The following is a 15,786-nucleotide window of genomic DNA, read 5'->3' on the forward strand; positions in this document are numbered from 1 at the left end:
AGGAAGGTGCAAGCAGCTGAGTTTGTCTTGTGGGTTATTTTTGATTCCATAGAGAAATCATACATTAATAACATGGGTTAAAGAAACAACAGTTAGAAAAGCTGGAAAAGAAGAGTGAAGCTCACACAATAATAGTGTCAAAAAAAGAACTCAGAAAAGTTGAGTTGAAAAAGGGATAACCACACTTTTCACTATAATTTTACTACCTCTTTGCAAAGGAACAGGACAACAACCAAAGATACCTATTTGCAGCACTGCAGTAAGCACAGTAGTGTAAGAGTGTAAAGAATACAGTAAATGCAGGCAGAAACACAAAAAAACCTTTTTAAACAGGCCATCCAGTACTATAAAAAAATGCACTAAGATGATTGATATACAAGCCTTTCTTCATGTAGCATAAATATGGATTTCCAACTAGAAGCAATGTTGCTCTCAAACTGTACAGAAGTCCTTCAGAAATAAGAATTTTTGGATTTGTACGGAGTTAGTAATTAAATAATCAAAATTGTGCTGATTTAATTTTATTTATTGTATGTGATCTCCTTCAATAAATACATTATCTTTTTTTTCCCACATTCAGTCTTACAAGACCATAGAAACCAAAATAAGCAGTGAACTTCTACAACAGAACAGATTAACCTGGACCTGAGAAACTGCTGAGGTGGACAAAGACTCTTTCAATACTGATAACCTTTATTATCAAGAAACCCCAAACTGAACAGCTATTTTTAAGGCTAAATTTAAACAAACACTCAGTGACAGAAAAAAATATTTTTCTTTCACAATTCTAACTGCAAACTGAGATGTAAACATTAATAAATTATTTGATAGCACTAAGTCAGAACAAACAAGTGGCGGAAAATGAGACCACCTGCTTCCTTTGGTTAGTGAACTGCTGTTGACAAAAACAACATGGAAATCAGAAATCAGGAAAGATCTCCACACCCCAGAGCTTCCAGCTTAGCACCACCAGCACAAGCAGTATTTTGAGTCCAGCTGACCACCAGGTTGTCAACATTTATGATTCACAAGAACTGCTTTTGATATTTGTGCATCAAGAGGAAAGGCACACCTGGGCACCTCGCTCAGCCCTGCTCTCACCTGGTTAAAACTAAAAATTCCTGTTGGCAGAGAGGTGTCATCTTCATCTGAGCCCTGTGGAGGAATTCAGCTTCTCTGTGAGTGCTGGGAGCCAGGTCCTGGCAGGGGAGCAAAGGGAGGACAGATTCCCTGGGCACTGCAGAGCCAGGAGAACCAGCTGCCATCAGCTCAGATGGACACACTGTCCCACAGACTGCTTCCCATTATTTTATTTTCAATACAGTATCATAGAATTGTTAAGGCTGGAAAAGAACTCAGAGATCATCACATCCAACCATGCCCCTAGCCCTGCCAGGCCCACCACTAAACCAGGTCCCCAAGTGCTGATCTACACATCCATGAAATCTTTCCAGGGATGGTAACTCCATGGGCAGCCTGTGCCAGGCCTTGACCCTTCCCATGAAGAAAATTTCCCCAATATCCAATCTAAACCACAGGATTGCCCTGTTTCACTCTGCAGTCCAAAGCAGCAATGAAATATTTTCCACCTGCAAGTATCACACTGCTCTTCTGAAATCTTACACTTAGATCTGAAGAAGAAAATGAAAGCACCTAGGAACAACAGTAATGACACTTCAATATACCAAAATATGCTGCAATTCTGGGCCATCTTCCTAAATGATAAATGGGGCCATTATTAATTCAATAGATTGCTCAGCCTCCAAAAATATGAGTTATAATGCCCATTCACACACTATCTGTTATCCTCATTAACTTAAGCTGACCACATTTTATGGCCTTTAAAATGGGTCCATTCCCAGAGGATTCCCCCTACAAAACTGATTTACATTCTAAAGTGACAGGAGAGGAGGAAAAAAAATTAAAATCAGTCACCATCAGGAAATGATAGAGTTCTTTAACTCCATTAAAGCAGCTAACTAATTATTTTGCTTGAAAATAAATATTCATTATGTATTAAACCTCATTAGTATGTTGCAAATTAAAAACTATAGAAAATAAAAGTAAGAGAAATTAATAGAGTCAATCAGGGAACTAAAACTCAAGCACACCTTATGTCAGTGAAGATCATGAGCAAGGTGCACACCACCACACTGATGCTTTTTTCTCACACTATTTGAAGTCCTTCCTAGAAAATACAGCCAACAGCACCTTTAGCTACATTTACCTGTAAAATATGACCATAAATATAATGAGGAAACTACTCTGCACTTTTAATTCTCTGATTTTCCTACTGAAAAATTATACTGAAGTTCCAGAGAGGGATATAAGATACTTTCAAGTGCCTCTATACTCTCACTGGCATTTAATCACAATTACAGACAATTCAGGAGATGTCAAACAGAGCAAACAGCTGTCTGGGCTGTGCTTTTGTTTCCAGGAACACCCAGCAGTGTGTGAGGCTGCTGACATGGCCAATGCTGGCTTCCCCAGCTCCTGTGATGCTGTGCTCCTCTGCAAACACCCACCACACTTGTGCCTACTCAAGTTACACACACAATACTACTTTCTTCCATAAATATTTCAACAGGGTCAGCTCTTGAAGCACACACTGCACAGAAGCTCCTCTTTTATTTCCATCTCCCTTTTTTTTTTTTAAATTTATATTTCTTTACAATGGTGATGTGACCAAAGATGTAGGTATTTCTAAATTTTTCCTTTGCCCATGAAATATTTTTCATGTAAACTTACAGATGTACTAGCAGTGAGTCAAGTCACCAGCCAGACCAGGCTGGTCTAGCCTTCCCCTAGGTGGCTCCAAGCCCTATCCAAGCTTGTCTTGGACACTTCCAGGGATGGGGCAGCCACAGCTCCTCTGGGCAACCTGTGCCAGGACCCCACCACCCTCACAGGGAAGAATTTCTCTCTAATACCTGATAATAGATATGGCTGGATAAGTGAGTGTTTCTCACTCTGCTAGAGGAGCACTGAGGAGCAAGACTCAGCTGAGCCCAGCACAGCACCCAGGCACACTGAGTTTACCACATGCTCAGTTCAGTCACCAGATCCTTGGCAGCTGCAATTAAAGAGTAAAAATGCAAAGCAGCAAATGCAAACCAGTGGGCCTGGGGCATTCCCCTGACATGGCTGCACACACTGCCACCCAAACAGTCCTGTGGCATAAATCCCTCCAGGCATAAATCTCCCCCCCAGAATTCCAGCTTTGAGACTGCATAATTCAGAATAAAACAAATTAACTGTTTCACTCCAGAGATGAAGACAGGTTTCTTGCACTCTTAACCTGCACTTCAAGGCAGACTGTAGCTTAAGATACATGCTGCAGCACAGAGCATATTACTGATGCTATCAGAGCCCATGAGCAGAGTCAGACTGACATTGCACAGAGCAAACTGCACAAAGGACAGCAAGTGGACTTGGTACAGGACACTGCTGACATCCCTGCTGGTAATGCACTGTGAGAAACAAATATTTTATGGAAGCTGAGTATTTACATGCTCAGTAAGAGACACTGTCAAATATTAGTTTGAATGTTACCATATCTAGATCTAGGGCACCTAAATCAATAGCAGTCTGGAGATGAGAGTCTGATCAACAGACATGTGGCTTCTGAGCACAACAAACAGCTTTGTTCCAGCTCCATTAAAAACATCTAAGGTGAAAGTTGGAAGAGATCTGCCTGTGTCCCCAGGCACACTGCTGGGATACAATGTTGGTCTTCACTATGGAAAAGCAATCCTCATATTGTAAATGCATGTGTACAACAACCTGGGAAGGACTAAGCTAAACTCTCTAAGCACATATATATGCATCTATAGATGCACTTGGCAGCATCAATAAGCATTGTGAAGAAGCAGAAGGAATCCTGGACATTAAGGATGGTGACAAATCCTACCCTTCAAGCCTGGCTAACACTCTCATGCTTCTCCTACCTACAAGCCTTCACACCATGTAGCACTGCAAAGGCCTGGAGGAAGAATGCTGTTCCACCCAGACATAACCAATAAAAGCCATGAAATGGGGAATGGGGGTGTAAATAAAATACTCAAGATAGAAGACTGCCATAGCCTGACTCAGGAATGCTCAGCTCAGCCGTGACTGTTAGGCTTTTGAAACTCAAGTAAGCATAATTTTAGAAAGAATGACCTAATCATCATCATCATTTACCCATCTAGATTAAATTTACATAGCTACTGCTGTTATGAGAGCAGCCATAGGTATAATTGAAATCAAGGCAATTTTACTGCAATTTCATAGAATACTTTACAATAAGCTTTCTGCTGTAAAAGAGAAAGAATTTGCTGAAACCAGCAATAGATTTAAATACATATGAAAAAAATCTGCCTTACCACAATCATTTCTGAGGGTTCCAATATGATACATTCGCATCCTCGCTTTCCTCCAGACTGCTTGCCAAAACTAGAGTGGGATGGAAAAAAAGCAAACAAAAAGGAATGAGATGAACAGCCTATTTTACCTTTTCAGTAACAAAATAATTGGCAATGGTCCATGTTGTTAAAAAACAAAAAAAGAACAAAGAAAAATTGATGAAAACTATTGTATGAAAAATGTTAATTAGATAGTATCATTACCATAATATTTAATTTATTCAGCATCCCTCATCACAGCCTGCTATGTAAAGTCCAAATATAAAGAATGTTCTTTTGTAAAATCATTATTACTTGCAGATACTCACAACCACTCATAATACATTTCAGCTCTGACAAGAAACCCTTAATACATTTTAATTGAACATTAAACGGGCCTTGTAAAAACAAATATACATAAATTCCAAAGATTCCAAAATACTACTCAGCACAGAGCATCTTTAATGAGAGCTCCCTCAAGTCTATGTCACCCATTCATCCTCCAGCAAAGGGGGGGACAGAGAACCTCCTTTGTCACACTGAGCCTTGTGACCTCTGTCTTTATGTTGCTCTTGTACCACCACAAGGACTGGGTCATGGTGATGGGCTGGTTCTGTTTAAGAAGTATGGAAGAACACAAATGTAATAAAGCATGATGGGCAGTGTCAGACAGCAGCTGAGGAAAGCAGCTAAAAACAACCTGATGTGCTTCAGCTCATCAACTCCAACAGCAGATTTCCTTCAGGACACTGAATAACAGAGAAAAATCACCTCTGGAGAAGGCACCATACGGCCAAACCTGAGGGTGCTGGAGCTACCAGCAAAAGAAACTGAGCTAGACACTGCTGGGGGATGTGTGGGGTGTGTTATAGACCAACAACCTCTCAAATCAATCCATCTGTCCTGGTAGTGATACCTGGAATTGAAGAGATCTGGCTTCACACATTAAGCAAGGCTGTCTTCACTCCTCACCCATCAGCCTGAGGTGGGAATGAATGCCTGACCTACTCACTCCCTGGGCACCAGGGAAAGTGATTCCACAAGCCCAGCACATAAAACAAACTCCTTGATGAGCACACGGTGGCTGGATTAGCAGCTCAGTGGTTGCAGCTGCCATGTTACAAACCCAGACTGTCAACATCAATCACATTTAGCACCCACCAGCAGGTGAGATAACTGAAGAACTGGTTAATGCAAAGCAGGGATTAACGTGAGAATCAGAAGGAAGTTAAGGCAAGAGTGGAGACTTCAACTGTTTTCACTGAGATTATGTTTAAAAAGTACATCTGAAACTCCAGCCATGCAAGATTTAAGTTACATACATGGTCATCTCCATGGCAATGATCCACTGAAACCACCACCACTTTAAACAGAATGTTTAAAGACTCATGTTTATAAACAACACTCAAAGACTTCTGTGGGATATATACAAGTATGGGAAAAGAATATAAGGAACTGAACTGAGGCTAAAAAAAACTAAACTAAGCTGAAGAAGGGGAGGGTTTGTCAGGTATTAGGAAGAAATTCTTCCCTGTGATGGTGCTGAGGCCCTGGCACAGGGTGCCCAGAGAAGCTGTGGCTGCCCCATCCCTGGAAGTGCTCAAGTTCAGGCTGGATGGGGCTTGGAGCAACCTGGGATAGGGGAAGGTGTCCCTGCACATGGCAGGGGGTTGGAACCAGGTGAGCTTAAACATCCTTTCCATCACCAATCATTCTGTGATTCTCCTGAAACTGTGAAGCTTCAGATTATTGCAACAGACAAATTCTCAGTGTAATCCAGTTAGGATAAACAATGACAATTAGCAGGAGCACAGCAGCTTCCACTGTCAAGTTTTGATTTTGCTAATGGTCTACTGAAGGAAAAGAAAAAAATATTTAAATTACATGACTGCTATACAGTCATAAATGACATGACAACTAAAACTTTCTCACCCAGACCAGACGAGCACAAGTTTCACATGGAAAACTGCCATTTTCACACATCTATAGTAAGAAACTCAGAGTTCAAATTTTCATGTCTTCTTTCATGCTTTTTCCACACAGCCTGTGATTCAGGCATGAGAGCCTTGTGTTTTTGCAACACAAAAAGAATGCTAAAATACTCTCACTCTTACAACCGTTAATTCAGTACAGAAAATACAGAACTATTTTTAATGTCAGCTCCAACATTGAGATGAACTGAAATCCATGTTAGAATTCTCTACAAGCTAAAAACCAAACTGAGACCAGCTTTGCCACAGGATCATTTTCAATTTAAAGAAAAAAAAAGTAAAATAACTTAGAATTCTATTCCTTGAGGCAGAAAATGAAAGAAGAGAGATTTTTTTTTGAAAACACCAAGATTATAAAGGAATTATGTGCAATTGGAAGTTTCAGGTTTTGCACCTTTTTAAAACCAGAAATAATCATTATCAGTTTTATGACAAAACAGATTACTACTATTGCTACATCCCCTGTAGTTAGGAAAAAGCACCAATTTCCTGGTGCAGGTTGTTCAAGCAAAGTATTTTTGTTGTGTAACAAGATTTTATCAAACTCCTGGAAGTCAAGGAGGAGCTGTTTTCTTTTTTGTTTTGTTTTACATAAACACATTCCTCAAATTCAGCCACTGTCCAGCCTCCCTCTGCTGATGTTGCAGCATTTGCTAATTAAGTAATGGCAGTAAACACTAATGATGACAAGAATGGTGCTGGGGACAAAGGTCACAGTCTTGGCCCTGCCATTTCTGCTCCATCAGGCACTTTACAACAACCAAACACTTGGGAAAGGATCAGGTTCCAAAGACAAAACCCACCCAGCTAATCCCAAAGAATAAACTACTCATATTAACAAGTCAATAGGTCAAGTTTCATTATTTCCTGGTACACACCATCATGGATGGTTTATTGATTATTCCACAGCAGAGCTCCTTCCAAAGGAGGAGGCCACATATGGTTTTTTCCCCCAGACATAACTACCATTATGTCTTGAAAATACCAACTTTTAACATTCTTAATTAACATACACAACATGTTTTAGAAACATGGGTTTTAAATTTCTTAATGACTTATTACATATTTTTCCTCTAGAATACAAATATTTAGCTTCTCTATCAGTTAAGAGGTTTGCTGACATCAATATACTTCCCTAATCTGCCAATTATAATCAAGGCTTCAGAACAACATTCATTCCTAAATATTTGTAAATTGAAAAGGTTCAGTTGAACAAAGCTTTGAAAATGGAGGAGACAAACCCACCTGGGAAACAAGAGCAAACTTTGACATGAAACATTCTTTCAAAGAAGAAGCAACATTTCTGTGACAGCAAATTACCTGGAGAAGTCTTTAGCTGGTGATTAAAGACCCACCCAAACCTGAACCATGCTGATTCTCAAAAGAGAGAGCTCTGGAAAGTTCATCTAATTCTGGAAGAGACAGGGCAACTTTATCTTTTGGTACTAAAAGAGAATTTGCTGTGGCACCAAGAACACACGGAGCTGTCTGCAGGAGCTGTTATTACTCGGCATTTTGGTTACCCAAGCTGGCACCACAGACATCCTTTCCCAGGGTCAGGTTTGCTTCCTGGAAAGGTCCAATCCAAGAAGCCCATTTCAGTACTTCTGCTTACCAACATCACAGCAGCTTCCCCAACCAAAAGCATTTCTCAAAAACACTACATCCTCCTGATGTCACAAGTGGCAAGATACGTAAGAAAATTGGGAAAGACTCACAAAGGTACAACACATTACACATGCTTTAGTGCTTTCAGCAGACTGGGAAAAATAGTCTAATTAAAAATTTAAATTAACACTGAAAGTGTAAGAAAACATGAAACTAATGTAAATTAAGCTCTACTTACAATAAAAAAATTGTCAAAGGACATACTACCACTGGTATAAACCATTAAAGCTTTAAATGATTGAACAATTTAATTGGTATTGTTAGCACATGTGTGATTTAAATATGTCTTAATGTCATTCTAAAGCTTGCCACTGCTGGAAACCTAGAAAAAAATCAGTACTATAAAACTGCACTACAATTTCTTTTATTTATTATTTTATTTTATGCTCCCATCACTTAATATTCATGTTTTCATCTGCATCATTAATTTCCACACACTCACTCAATGGTCTGCAACGTTGTGATGGGAAAAAAAAAATGTCTTCCATATACCAAAGGCAGCTTTGTTTATCCTTGATTTATGGATGCCTCATTTACAAGAAATTGTGTTTTCCTTCTAATTCGCTGATACTCACAATTAAAAATGCTTAAGCAGTTGCATAATCTGAGAAGGAATGTAAGTTAAACTGGCATGATATCCCCTACCAACAACTAATGGTGTTCAGGCTGTGGGGTCAGACTGGAGCTACCAAAACGTAAAAGCCCAGGACTGCAGGAACAGCTCTGAGCCAGGCTGGACAGAGCTTGGAGAATCCTGGTCTGGGAAGTGTCCCTGCCATGGCAGGGGCTGGAACTGGGGGAGCTTTAAGGTCCCTTCCAACCCAAACCAGTCTGTGATTCTGTGACACTCCCTGGTTCATCTGTCCCTTCTCCACTGTGTGATTTGCTCACCTCTCTGCAACTGCAGAGCACCTCAGAAGTGCAGGCACCTGAGTATGGCCTGACTGCACACAGGGAACAGAACAAAATCCATCACTGGAGGGAGCCTTCTGTACCTGAGAATACTCCCATTTCACTCTCATGCTCACTCCCCAAAAGAGGAAGGTGTTAAAACTTCTTTAAGGTACTGGACCTTACTTTTTTAAAGTAGACTATTTAGAAACTCCTCCAACATAACATATTTTGAATGTAGCCCTTGAAACAGTATGAGCACAAACATGGCTTTCTGAACACTAATGTTTTGAAAATTCTCATATCCAGCTGTTGCATAACCTATTTGGTGATGAAGTACATCTGGAATGGCAAAACTGATGAATTTAAGCAACAGCCATCACATTTCACTCAAACACTTCCTGATATCAATATGCTCAAGTTTTTCAATCCTGACAGCTTCTCATTCTTCATTACTCAGAATAGCATACATGCTTTAAAGGTAAAAACACAGCCTGCCCTAAAGAGCTTTCAGCCTACAAACAGATGGAGACTGAGACTGTCTAATGTGTTTCAACACTAATCAGCAAGCATCTTCAAATTTACAATATTCTACTACATCCTGAAACAATATTTTCAGATATTTCAGACATCAAAGCTATCAATGGCAGGATATCAGGCACTTCATGTTCTGTATTTTCCAGGAAGTGTAAAATCCTAACATTATCCTGTCTGTGTAAATTGGTGTCAATAATGCACGGTTATCTGTGACTGTCAATAAAGCTACCTGCAGGAGTTTTACTGCAGTAATACTCAGTACTGTATTACATGCAGAACAGGGCCAGGGCCCTGATATACCAGTTTATCAAGATAACAAGCAAAGAGTTTGCAGGTATTTTGTTTTTATGAATATACCTGTCTCTCAAACTGCCTGTCTGCCTGTCAGGCTGCTTTCAGGTACATAACGATGAAGATAAATTGTACTCGCCACTGCAAAGTGAATCGCATGACCCCACTTATCCAGTAACCTGGATGCATTTCTTCCATGCAAAAAGATTTTGTAAAGAAGGGCACAACTGAGCCTGGAAGAGGCAAGATGCATAAGGAATAAACATGTTGTTTGGTTGGTTTTTTAACAGATGAAAATGTGAAATTTGTGCAAGTACAGCGGGCTGTAAGAGCATACAGTGACAGGACAAGGGAGAATGGTTCTAAGCTGACCTAAGTAGGTTTAGATGAGATATTAGGAATAAATTCTTTACTAAAGGGTGGGGAGATCCTGGCACAGGTGTGGCCAGAGAAGCAGTGGCTGCCCCATCCCTGGAGGTGTTCAAGGCCAGGTTGAGTGGGGCTTGGAGCAACCTGGGGTTCTGGAACGTGCTCCTGCTCATGGCAGAGGGTTGGAATGAGATAAGCTTTAAGGTCCCTTCCAACCAAAACCCTTCTGTGATGCTATAAAAAGCATTTTTTTTCCTCTCCTTGCAGAGTACCTCTCATGCAGAACAGCTGCTCCAGCAAACCCCTGGATATCTACTGCAAAGTTGCTGTTGGTCAGATCCAAGATAAAATGCATTCTGTTACCAAAGAATGTACCACACAAGTATACTAATGGCTGGAATAAGCATTAGTATTATTAAACACTAATCTAATTACTCTAAAAATGTAATTTATTACTTAAATTTATTTGTCATTGTTTGGGAAATAACACTGAGGGAAAACCCATGAAGTTGCACAACAGGCATTAACAGGCACAGTGACTGCAGATAGAAAAGTCAGGATCTGCCCTTCCTGCACTGCAGTCATGACACAGAAGAACTCTCACAATCAAAATCCTCATAGGAATAATTTGGTTTTCCTGGCATCTCCATGGAGGTCTCAATTTCACACTGAGTTTTGTCTCAGCCCAGCCATGATCTGGAGAATGGGGCTGGTTGGTGAGGAGTTGCCTGAGGCTCAGGGGTGCAGCAGGAGCCTCACAGCAGCTGCTGAACAGCCCCAAACGCCCCATTTGTGAAAAAGAACAAGGAGATGGGGAAAAAGGGCCATCAGCACGGACCAGAAGTTTCAGCAAATGCAAGTGGCAGAGTTTATGAGCTATCATATGCTGTGCAAGTCCTGAGCTCTTCAAAGTAACTTCATTAGAAAAATATTATAATACTTAACTCCATCAGGAAATGGTTTAAAGGAAACCAGACACCACAAGATACATGGCTGAATGCAAAATACCTATTTCAATTAATGCTCAGTCATCAAAACCCATTTCTGCATTAGCTCTCAATAACAACATTTAGCAGGTTTATCTCTTAAGCCTACTGAAGTTCTAATTGGAAATTATTTTGGAGGCTGTATAACATGCTACTCAATTTGCAGGCTGCAAGCTCAAGATCTCTGTATTAATTACTTTATACACTGAACATGACAACCCTTGAGGAAGCCTGTGTCTCACCTCCCACTTTCTGTGCAGCTTTCTAGCTATTCCAGATCATGGGATTGCAAAGTCTTAGTAAAATTGTATTTTAGTTATAAACAAACCATACGTGACCCCTTCCTTCTAATTTCCTCTCTCTTGCACTTAAGTTTAGCCAACAAAAAACTCTGTGGCACAATCAGCATCCCTTGCAGTCCACAAAATTTCTAAAGGGTTTATAGTGTAAGGTACCATGAATAGACTTAAAGGAAATTATTGGTGCAGGGGAAATACGGACAAGATTATTCAGCCATAGAGTTGAGACAGGTCAGAACAGGCTTCCTTCATTTTTTGCCTTTCTTAGAAGATCAGTCTACACCAAACAAGATGCACTATGTACTCTAAGTCCGCAGCACCTTCTTAGCCCTTACTCAACACCAGCAAGCCCAATACACTTAGGGAGAGCAGGACACAGCTTCTCACTGGTGAGCTGCCTCCCTTTTCCCTCTGAGTATTTTCATGCCAGCACTAGCTCTGCCAGAAGAATTTAAATCTGAACAACTCTATCTGAATTAATTAGTTTTACAAATACATTTATTGGTAGCATTCCCAAGTTGTTGCTTCACTTACTGGCTGTCAGGCAATGCTACAAGTTACAGCCACCACTTAACAGAAACATCCAAGGAAAATATCACCTCATCCAGAGACACAAATTAACTGAATAACCACTACTTAAATCCTGTGCTCAGTACTAAATCTCTCAGACTTGATAAGCCCGTGGATGTGAGCCTGAAACTCCCTTTAAGAGAGCAGAGAAAATCACCCACAACAGTTAGTTGGGAAGAGCTTTCCAGTGTGAAGCAAACATACACTTAGAGTATTGTATTGCAATATTTAGAGTCACATAGTAAGAAACTTAAATCCCAATTATGGCAACAATTGCCACAATCCAGAACCTTACTGGCAGCTGCCAGTTTGACACAGATTAGGTTTACTGTATGGCAGCAGGGGACTGGCACACACACGGATCCATACCATGGGAGCTGAGGGAGGAAGAACACTGTTCACACTCCAGGCATTGGGACTGGGATGGAGATGAGGAAGATGAAGAGCAGAGTTTGAGAAGCACTGGGACAGAGCTTGGATACAGCAGGTGCAGTCTGAGCAGAAGCAGTATTCAAGTTAAACCTGAAAAGGAAGGATCAGGGACAAAAAGACCCTGTATGTGCAAGACATATAAAGCTGGGAATACAGGAGCTCAGAGCCACTGGTTTACTTTTGCAGCAAATGGTACAAATTCACAAACATTTGCAGAAAGCTGCCCTACAAGCTTCAGAAGCAAAACTGATCTGACTTTAGATAGTGCATTTGAGCTAATAAACATGTTTGAGAACAAAGTTACATACATTAATGTTTAAATTATGTCATTTTGTTAATCTTTAAATTCTTCAAATTGCAAATCTCTAACCTCACAGTCTTACTTTCCATCAGTGACAGTGCTGTAGAAGCACAGTATTTTCTGTACTTCTGGCACTTTACACACAATAGATGTAAACACTATTAACAGTCACTATGAAGTCACAGTCAGTTGCAAAATAAAAATATTGTTTCTCACAAATACTAATACAAAACAAGCTAAAATAATTTCAACCCAAGCTGTTGTTCATGATGCAAAACTGGAGTTCCTCTTTCATTATGATCATTTTTTTGATTTAAGCATTTGGGTCTTCTCCTTTTACTAAAGAAAAGAGAAATGGCTAATTGAGTCATTGATGCATCTACAACTCTCATGAAAAGACACCACACAACCACAAGGCCATTCTAAATAAAGCAATTGTTTTTAGCCAAGAAATGCACGACATGAGTAGAACAAGGATTCCAATTTTCTCCACTTGAGAGATTTGGGAAGAACAGGGGAAAGAGAAGTGTTTGTTTTAGTATGACTACATCTTGAATGTTTCAAGAGTTTGTATTTTTCCCTTGGAGGTTCAATTCTCACAGCTGTAGGAGGCTGTCAGCCACATAATTGGCTTCAAAAGTTCCTCCAGGTCCTTGATATATCTCCTATGGCTAATCTTGGTGTGAGTAATCTCCTTCAAATATCCTGCTCACATGAATTATCTTCATTAACAAGTAAGGTTAACACAAAACCTCTTTAACTTGCTGACATGATTTTCCTTCCACAAATCCGTCAATCCTGTTCTTTTATTCCGGCCATCACTTTCATGTTAGAAGCAAATTCTTCTCCTCCTATGCCAAATCTATTAATAAATCCATTCTCCAGGCAATAGGGTAATCAAGATTATGCCATCCTTGTACCTGGTATTACTGACTGGTCTGCATCTTACCTTAAGAATCTTGCAGGCCTTCTCTCATCATGAGCATCAGTGTCAGCAGATTGAATAGATTTATTGTGCCTGGATGCAAGCTTTACTCCTCCAATTTTTAAACCAATTTCTGAATGACAGCTTGAATACAAGTTAATCAAGTCAATATAAAAGCTCTTTTCAAGCAAAGTGAGCCTCAGGTTCCATCAAATACTTAGACAAAGTTAATAAAGCAGTAACTGCCCACCTCCTTATGTTTTAAAGGGGCTAAGCCTCTTTCAGGTAGGATTCCACAGAATATTTTATTTCAAAGAGTTCTGCAGAAAAAAAATAAGGTTTCCCAAAGCTCTGATAGACAGTGGATGAAAGGGGGCAGGCAAAAAGCAGGATAGCATCTTCTCCAGGTTAAGTTTACAGTCTCCTCCTATCCATCAAGGTAATCACAGGGCAGATGACAGAAAAAGGACAAGTACTGTGAGGATATACCAGCAAACAGTTATTAAACCATAACCACCTTCCAGTGGCTATGATTATTTATGGAGACTGCAAGGGTCTCACTAACAATCAATTGTAACAGCAGTTTCCTATATAATTGTTATTATATAATTAATGCTGGGCAGTTAGTTTCTAGTGCAATGCTGAATTTTGAAAAATGATTACATGGATAAAGCAGTCTCCCACACAGCATACACTCCCATAAAGTTTATTTCACAAACATTACAGGTCTAGGATCATATGCACATCAGGCAAAGAGAACATGGCAGCAAGTTATCTTTGTTTTGTGTGATACAGAATAGCTTTGTAATACCTGAGGCAATCAGAATAAAGATAATATTGTGCTTTTCTGTACATGTGTAGTAAAGCCTCTGTTCAGAATGACTGACATAATCAGGAACTTGGTTGGGGACAAAGAATAAAGAGTGACATCAAGTATTACTTCAAATGTAATTAAAATGCTGCTAATTACAATTATGAAAGAATACTACTAACTTATCCAAGGCACTATTTCATATGAAATTAGCCTGTGTCTGATTCAACTAGAAATGTGACAGATAAAGTATTTTAAACAGGGAAAGTAACTGAAGTTTATCCCACTCTACTGAAGAAAAAAACCCATTCTATTTAATGCATGAGCATGACTGTATTTCAAACAAAAAGGAGCTGAACATCTTAGACACCTATCAAGAGCCCATTCTCTTCCTTTCCACATGATCTCACCACCTAAGGAGACAGAACATCCCAGGAACCACCCTTTGTAAGCTGTAACCTGCCAGCAGCTCCATCTAACAGATAACCCTTTCACCACCCTCATTATCCATAATAAATGCAACTGTAATCCTGTGAATTAATTGTAACAGGTCTACTTTGCTTTTCTCTTTTTTAAGGCACAAGAAAACTCACAAGCAATGGTGCTTGTAAGTGACTTACTCCAGGTTTTGCAAAACAATGATTTTAGAGAGTTTTTATGCAAATACCAGCATGCCATGTCCTCACTGCTGGTACTCCTGAATTTATAATTGACTCATCATAGTATGATTTTGGTTGAAAAGGACCTTAAAGCACTTCTTATCCTACCCTCCTGCCACAGGCAAGGTCACATTCCACTAGACAAGATTCCTTCAAGCCCTGTCCAAATTGGCTTTGCCCATTTCCAGGGATGGGGCAGCCACAGCTTCTCTGGACAATTTCACTCAAGTACCTTCAGTCACTCAAGGAGCACTAAGTGTTTGATATCCAGCCTACAATTAACTGAGTTGAAAAATTCAGTCCTGCATGTTTTTACTAGTACACACTATGAAATTCAAGTATGCAGAAATGAATGTAAGCAGGAGCTGGCCTTAAGTCTGTGCACTCATGGTCAGCTCATGCTGAGTCAAGTGAAACACAGTGCAATAAAAATGAGTGATGTGCAAGGTCAAGCAGAGGATTACTCTGGGTACTCAGGGCATTACTTGCCCAAGTTCAGCTCAAGTCTAATAATGTGCTTCAGTGAAAGCATGTCAGTGCTCCCTGTGTCTCAGCCCCAGGACACAGATGGGCGCCTGGCAAAGCTCTCCACAGCTGATGCTGCTGGCCCCTTCTTGCTCCACATAAAAATCATATGTGCCATTAAATACAGCTCTGACCAAATGGCAGCA

The 15,786-nt window shown here is 40.0% G+C and overlaps 1 protein-coding gene across 12 annotated transcripts in view; it reads right to left on the reverse strand.

Moving 5' to 3' along the window:
• RAPGEF6 (Rap guanine nucleotide exchange factor 6) overlaps positions 1-15,786 on the reverse strand; it is a 125,984-nt gene that overhangs the window by 78,846 nt on the left and 31,352 nt on the right. For 11 of the 12 annotated variants that reach the window (XM_064724806.1, XM_064724802.1, XM_064724810.1 and 8 more), the window contains exon 5: positions 4,368-4,437. The exons of the other annotated variant lie outside the window; for it this stretch is intronic. In XM_064724806.1, the coding sequence (XP_064580876.1) occupies positions 4,368-4,437 (70 nt within the window). The remainder of the gene's footprint in view (positions 1-4,367; positions 4,438-15,786) is intronic. 12 annotated transcript variants of the gene reach the window in all.

The sequence above is a fragment of the Zonotrichia leucophrys genome, chromosome 13 (genome assembly GCF_028769735.1).
Source record: "Zonotrichia leucophrys gambelii isolate GWCS_2022_RI chromosome 13, RI_Zleu_2.0, whole genome shotgun sequence".
Taxonomy (NCBI): Eukaryota; Metazoa; Chordata; class Aves; order Passeriformes; family Passerellidae; genus Zonotrichia; species Zonotrichia leucophrys.